The sequence below is a fragment of the Cariama cristata genome, unplaced genomic scaffold (assembly GCF_000690535.1).
Source record: "Cariama cristata isolate BGI_N322 unplaced genomic scaffold, ASM69053v1 scaffold45731, whole genome shotgun sequence".
NCBI lineage: Eukaryota > Metazoa > Chordata > Aves > Cariamiformes > Cariamidae > Cariama > Cariama cristata.
In genome coordinates, this window is record NW_009598372.1 from 2,432 (window position 1) to 10,506 (window position 8,075).

Sequence of the window (8,075 nt, forward strand, 5' to 3'; positions counted from 1 at the left end):
TGGAACTGTAACATCAGGGTCTCTTGCCGTTAATAACGACTACACTACAAATGGCTAAAGAGCAGTTATGTGTGGAAGAAGTAGAACAGTACAACAGCTTAATTAAGGAAAAGAGTTTTAGTGCACTTTGCTCATTTTAGCCAGCATGCCACATTGCCCTTTTTGCATACAAAGTGGACTCAAGAATTTCCTCTGTAAGAAAGAAATGACCTGGCAAGCAAAACACTGTGTCAAGCTGCCCTTCTTTCCTTACTAGACTTCGATGTTTTAAGACAGAAGCTTTGCAAGACATTACACAATTCTTTGTTTTTATTATTAAATGAGAAAGTCTGATCTGTTACAATGTCACATTGCTAGTCAGAAATGCTTCAGTGATGAAGAAAGTCATTGCTGGCTGGGTCAAATCAAGTCCTCATTCTACAACATTCGTTTACAAAGAAATCATAGTAACGCTCAACACACCCAACACAACATTCCTTGCTTTCTCGAGAGAAAAGTATCATCATTCTTCCTCTAGTGGGTATGTTACTACATAAATTAGAAATTCTTTTTTGGACAAGACATCCCCAGATTTTCATGAGACCAAAACAGGCTTCTACAGGTGTTACAGAAGTCTTCACACATCATCATCATCTGATGTATCACTGCTGCTCGTCTCGGAATCTTCATTCTCCAGAGCAGGTTTGAAAGTGCTGTTTTTCCAGGGACTAAATTTAAAATTACAGATGAGGCCATTTTTCAAAATGCCGTTTTTCCGAAGGCCATTTTTTTGTAACTGAAATGAGAAAACACAATGTATTTAGAGAAAGAAAAAGCTAAACACAACAATCTGTGGCACTTCAACATTCTCTACATCTTGATCTCTGGGTTACATTAGATCCACAGCCCTGCCTTTTCATATATACACATAAAGGGAAACTCCCCTGAGAGCCTTCACTTCTGTGCCAGTCACCTGTATCAAAGCATCTCCAATTGTGCTAGGTTCCTGCAGTCGACAAGAGCTTATCCTCTTCTCAGCCACTTCCTTAGACATCTTGCCCCAGTGACCCCTCCTCCCACATGGTCTCTCCTGCAATGCAGTCCCTTTTCCCACAGTGCTGCAAACATCTGTGCTAAGAAGGGCAGGGTCTGCAATAAGGAAGGGGTCCAGAAGAGGAGAAGCAGCAGGAGGAACGGGTATCCCACTCTGTCTACCTGATGCAGTTGGAAAGCCAAAGACATTGGAGGGAAAGGATATAACTAAGTCTACAACAAGAAAGGAATTACTGCCTTTCCACACATAGTACAGAAGCCGGGCAATGAGCCAAGCATTTAATAGTTTAATACTCCAAATACCCTAATTAATACTTGTGTGGCTAGACTTATAGAAATATCAGATGTTCAGATTTAACACTGCACAAGATTCCCCCTTCCAGTTGCTCCCCACTGACCCCATCAGGTATATAGAACAGTCTTAATTTAAATTAAAAAAAAAAAAAAAAAAATCAAGTCTAGATTGCCTTTTCAGACTTCGTTACTAGTGAATTAAATGTCTAACAATTTCCAACAGAGAAAATTCAGATTTTGGAGAACCAAGGAAACTGCATAAAAACCTTGAAAGAAAATTCCCTTTCCTCAGGCTAAGCTGAGGGGCTGGAAAGCCTGTGCAATTCTACTACCAGCAATGCCGAAACTACTCAGAAGCACTCCTTCACCATTCCCTTTATGTTTTGAGAACAGGCCTTACCTACAATAAGCACTGGTCCCCTATCTTTTTAAAGCAACTGTTCTTCCAAAGCGCAATACTGAAATTGTGCTGAAATGGCAACATCCCTAACCATCAAAATTACTGCAGATCCTCCTCATAGGTAGGCATTTAGGGTAGCCAACTACAAGCCCATAATGGAACATTCAACTAGTGTTACCTGTTCGCTAATGACTCGAAACTCCCTCATCTCATCCTCTGTTAGTGGAGCACATGTTTCATCATTTTCACTGTCTTCTTGCCAGCCCATCTCCTTTAATAACCTATAAATTACAGAGGACAACATTAAGGAATTTGCTACACGCACTCAGACATTTCAAGCTCTGCCTACATATATGTGTAAAGATCTGTAATAAATGGGTCAATCAGTCCATAATTTTTTTTTAAACAACCTCGTACATAAAAGTAGGTTAAAAGCCTTACAAAAGATGTATAAAGCACAGAAGATCAGAAGTCCTCAGGTCCTTCACAGGTGACCCTGTTGTACCACTACATGCAGTAAAAACTGTACCTCCATGTTAAGGCAAGAGATCTGTCTCAGATGGAAAAGTAGGAATGTATTTCCTCAGCAGAACTGCTCTTTGCATAACCCCCTTGGAAACAGTATGACAAGACAAAGACTCACACTGAGGGAATCTGCAGGTTTTCCTGGATAACAGAGCAGCCATGAGGAATACTGGTGGTGTCCCTTCATGGGAACAAACTCAGGATGCAGTGGCCTCATATAGTTCCTTTTGTATAGCACACACTAGTGTCAGAGCCAGGACAGGCTTCTTTGCAATCGAGTCTCACCCAATGGCAGATGCTGATATTTTCACACAGACTAGGAGTGACTTTTGGGATGCGGAGAGGAAAATAAACAAGAGACTGATTCCTCCTGTGACTAAGCTTGATATATCCAAAGATGCAATAATCAGCGCGTTTTATCTACTGCCAAAGTGAGACAGCAGTATCTGAACAGGAAGAAAGTGGTTTTACATGTGAAGATGCTGTGAAAACGGAGGTTATCTGAGGGTGAAGACACGGTGACATTTAACAATGAAGACAGTAAGTTCTCTCACTGCAAAGTTTTTGCCAAAAGGATTAACACCTTCTTCAGGCAAACCATGTGCCTGTTGACCTTAAACGTTGAAGGAGATTAGAGCTATTTCACAAAAAATTAAGAGGTTTCTAAAGTATATGCCAGAACTGACATAAGAAACTGACACTGAGAGCTGAAGAATGGTGAATATATTCAAAAAGGGAAGTAAGACAAACTCACAGTTGATGTCATGTGCCAGGTACTTCATTTAGCCAGATGTCAGCAAAAAATGCCCTTCAACATAACCCTCCCCAGAAAGAACTCTAGGTCCCAATACAATGGATGTGTATTGGGCAAACTTTCAGGTTACCAATGACACCAATGACTGTTGTTAAAACCATAATAAAAGCTTGAAATTGTAGAAGGAGAAGGCAAGAACAGCCCTATTCTGTTTTAAAAAAAAGTTAACAGAACGGTAACAGAAATGGAAATTACATCCTCTGCAGTATTTGGACCAAACTGGACAATGTGACAGCCACAAACAATTAAATCCTCAGGAAGCAGCAGAAATAAGTAATCCAAAAATCTCTTTTAAGAGAATACATGCATTTGTATAGACATACAGAAAAAGACTCACAATGCCAAACGCAGTTCAATGATAGTTATATTTTTAGTAAGAGTAATTTGAGTTAGAAAGTTTTACTGCAAGCAAGCCAAGATGTTAACAGCATTATGTACAATAATGTGAATAGTTACAGAGCTCCTGTTAATGTAAATAAAATGTAGGACAATGGCTAATTAACTTTTAAGCAACATCGTCTGAAGTTAGCAGGACTGCTGTCCCTTTAACGCAACACTAGACTTCTAGAATGGTTAAAAGTGTGAAGTACATAAAAAAAATTAGACTGCAGATTTGCAAACTTGACACCAACAGGATGGCTGCACGTTGGAAACTGCCCTAGCAGTAGGGAAGCCCAAGATATATTTTATACAAAATGTGTAAATACTGTTACTAGGTATGCACAAGTATCCTGTGAGTTAAGCTGGTCACTTCAAGTCTGATTTACCACAAAAAGTCTTACCATAACATCTGTCTTCATGTATGCAGAGGTCACAGCCAAAGGGCTGAGACAATATGGAGACATAGCCTCTCTGGGATACCACAAAGGAAAGACACTTGCCCAGAAACCCTATGCAGGCCAGAGTAATTCGAATTGAAAAATGAGAGTTAGATTTGACTCCCATCTTCTAGTCAAAAAATCAGGAGCCGCAGCAGGCTCCAGAGGCCAAAGATTTCTGTTTCCATAGCCAACAGTGGAGAAAAAGGAACAGAGCAGGGTGCATTTCACTTTTCATACTCACCAGGGATAAGCTATCATGAAAGTTTCCTCTGTGGGTACTACAAACTGGAAAGTTCTCTAGTCCAATGTATACGTAAAATCTATCACTTAAAAAAAAAAATTCTATCTAATCTATCACTGCAATTCTGTAGTTGCCAGAAACAATAAGAATCTGACAGATTCTTATTACAAGCTCCTCTCCAGAATGAGTTGTGATTTCTGAGTAGCATCATTCTCATCTCTACCAGCTGCCACTGCAGTTACTTTTATGAGATACTAGAATTGTTTCAATCCTTTTTTAAAGTTACTTTCTCCCTTTCCAGTACACTGTCTTGTAGTATCACCAACAGCATCAACTCGTCAGCTACAGAAATAATTAATTACTTTAACAATGAGGAAAAACTCACTGGAGTTTTACATAAGATGCAGCATTTGAAGTATTATTAATACAAATAGCAGTTAGATGCATTGCTCCTCCTAGACATGCAGACCAAAATCAGAGGGATGAAGTCACTATGCAGTTTGCTTTATTCAGGAAATATATCCAATTTTTAGTAAAGCAAGTTTAAGTCAGTACACAAGTCTAGCAGAAACACAGTATATTCAATCTTAAATGAGTACCTGTCTAAAAGTCAAACTTTGACATTACTCATTAAACATTTTATGTGTTCTCAGTTTTCAGATTCTGACTTCTGAACTAATAAGAATTTATGTCATGCTCACTTACCATGAAGGAACACTCTATATTATATAAAGTACATACCTATGCTCTGCCTCAAGTGAGCTTGAAAGAACATCTGCCTGAGGGAAAGCTGAAGACTGAATGATCTGTTGAGATGTAACTGAAGCATTACCATTCTCCTGAGGAATTTCATTTTCAAAGTTTCGGTTTATATCTCTTTCATGATGAGCACTGTTGTTGTTATCCAAGTTAAAGGATTCCTCATCCTGTTAAAAATAATTATGTGTTACAAAGTTTAAAAGTAAATTCCATTCACAAGTAAATGTCTGCAAGTGCTGCAATTCAGTGATTCCACTTTAAAATAAGTTTAAATGGAGATATTCTATACTACTTCGGGGGTAATTCTGTTCATAATTCTAGAGGTTGCAAAACTTGGATACTACAGAAATCTTAAGTTATGCGACTGATCAAGTAATGTAGAAAGCAACTCTCATACCCTGACTCAAACTTTTTCCACAAAGTTTCAAACTTGTCTTAAAATTCAAACTTATTTAAGCTGCCTTTCACACTTGCAGAAATAACAAGTTATCTGTTGAACTTACAAACAACATTACTAATTAAGTATCAGAGCCATGTGTGTCAGTAGAAGTGTGAAAGCACAAGAGTTCTCAGGTGTACTTGGTGTAAGGGACAGGTCACAGCCACCATGTCTCAACCAGCAAATTCATCTGCCACAAGTTTAGAAAGACTGGATACTGCTCTTTAAATTCAGACAACAACTTCCCCTACACACATGCACTCACCACAGCTTCTCAGGCTGTTGTTAACAGCAACTGTAACTTACTAGCATGAAAGAAGAACTGGGAAGAAAGTTTATTTAGAAAGCAGACTGTTCAGGCTCACTCAAATATTAAAAGCTCTTTAATGCTGTAAACCAGAGATGTTTCTTTTTAATCTACTCATTCAGCAACCTGTAATTCTTATTTAGCAATGAGCCAAACAGCCTCAGAAGTCTTACCAACTGTAAAAACAAAGAAGAGAGTATGATCATTATCTAGTTAACATCCTTTTGACAACAAAATCCCTAAACTGGGCACATGACAGCATTATCTGTAGCAGGAGGCAATCACTCAATCAGCCAGTCTGCACTTGTAAGAAACCATACTTCAGAGTCCAGGATCAAGACCACCATCATAATTTTCCTCCCATGCACAGTGTTCTCTGCTTCCAGAAATTTTAGAATGCTGAGCCAGAAATTCTTAAGAGCAAGTATCCCAGTAAACATACATTCAGCTGTTAACTCATACACCTGAAGAATGCATCTCAGATTATCAAATAAAATTCATAAAAACATTAAACAATTTTTATATATATATATAGGGCAAAATATCTTCCTCCAAGCGTAACTCAGCTGCTAATTATGATTTGCCTTGTTATTTCAGAGGTGAAATCTGTTACTGCAAGCCTTAAAATTCCATCAACAGGATCATGTTATAGAAGACTATTGTGCAGTTATCTCCCCATCCACTCAGTTGCACACCATGTCTTCTACTGATGATCATTAAAACGAATGTTGGAAGTAGGGCAACTATTAGTTACAAGATTTGTTTAATATCTTTTCACACCTGTTAGTGAACCAGCAATGGCAGGGAAAAGGATGCATGCACTTAGCAACAACTACTCCAGGCTATGTGTTACATACACCTGTCCAAGGACATTACAACTTCCACGACTAAAAGCCTTTTTTTTTTTCCTCTAAAATACACTTCCTTCTGAAAATCAGCTGTGTACAATGGGACAACCAAATGCATTTGATATATGCATCAAAGATATTATGAACTCAAGACAATTTCAGGAACAAAAACTCTCATCAAGTTTGTGTACTTTCTTCAGAATTCTGAAACTCAAGACAGTGTTTTCCAGTATCTTTTTAATCTTAAATCAAAATCCTTGTGTACTTTTGAAACACACAAGAACAGTATTACCCCCAACTAAACATCTCAGGGTGCTCAGCCACAGAATGGCTAAAGGAAACACACAGACCTTTCTTATCTCACACATACAGTTAAGTTGAACAGTCCCATTACAGCAAATTTTATTTAGCCTGAAATAGGAAAAGGGTCAGAAAAGTCAATCTTACTTTTATGAGCAATGCACACTGGCACTGTTTCTTTTTTCACATCTCTGAAAGTAAATAAACCTTCCTCAAAACCATTCATTTATCTAACCAATTTGTAATTTATAATTTTTTTAAATTTTGTTAAAACACTTTAAACCACCCATTTGGAGCGAACAGGCTTGTAATCACCTCATCCTGAATAATACAATGCTTATCTTCATTTGCATTATGCATGCTTATGCATGCTGGTGGCTGCTAGCACTGACACAAATATCCTCTGGTGCCAGCCAAGCACTGCATAAACCAATTCTGATTGAAAGACACCTGAAATATTATATACAGACAGTATAGGCCTCCAAGTTTTCAATTAGGAAGTAAAAACAGGTTCTTTATATATGCATAAATTTAACTATTACTCCGATGACGAGACCAAGAATAGAGAATTCAGTGGCTATCTAAACACCCAAGTTAGAGAGGAAGTGTTTGAGAAGCAGAACAAAGGTTCTCCATTAACTGTTTAGTAGGATAACTAACAGTCCAAGTATGAAACACTGCTGTCCACAAGTCTATGGGTCTGACGGCATTCACCCAAGGGTGCTGAGGGACGTGGCGGAAGTGATCACCAAGCCACTTTGCATCATCTACCAGCAGTCCTGGTTAACTGGGGAGGTTCCAGACAAGTGGAGGTTAGCAAATGTGACTCCCATCTACAAGAAGGATGGGAAGGAGCATCCAGGGAACTACAGGCCTCTCAGCCTGACCTCGGTGCCAGGAAGGTGATGGAGCAGATCATCCTGAGTGCCATCACAAGGCACATACAGGACAACCAGGTGATCAGGCCCAGTCAGCATAGGTTTAGGAAAGGCAGGTCCTGCTTGACTAACCCGATCTCCCTCTATGACAATGTGACCTACTTAGTGGATGAGGGAAAGGCTGTGTCTACCTCGACTTTAGTAAGGCCTTTGATACCATTCCCCACAGCACCTCCTGGAGAAACTGGCTGCTCATGGCTTGGACAGGCGCACTTTTCACTGGGTAAATAAGTGGCTGGATGGCGAGGCCCGAAGAGTGGTGGTGAATGGAGTTAAATCCAGTTGGTGGCCGGTCACAAATGGTGTTCCCCAGGGCTCACTTCTGGGACCAGTTCTGTTTCGTATCTTTATCAATGA

General features: G+C 39.2%; 1 protein-coding gene across 1 annotated transcript; it reads right to left on the reverse strand.

Annotated features, from left to right (window-relative positions):
• Nucleotides 1–311: 311 nt before the first annotated feature.
• On the reverse strand, nt 312–6,096 carry LOC104168600 (vasculin-like; the record flags this gene model as incomplete). Its single annotated transcript, XM_009709233.1, has 5 exons — nt 312–775; nt 1,905–2,007; nt 4,869–5,053; nt 5,806–5,808; nt 5,953–6,096. Coding segments are annotated over 5 exons (594 nt in total), but the record flags the coding sequence as incomplete, so codon positions are not given.
• Nucleotides 6,097–8,075: the final 1,979 nt, after the last annotated feature.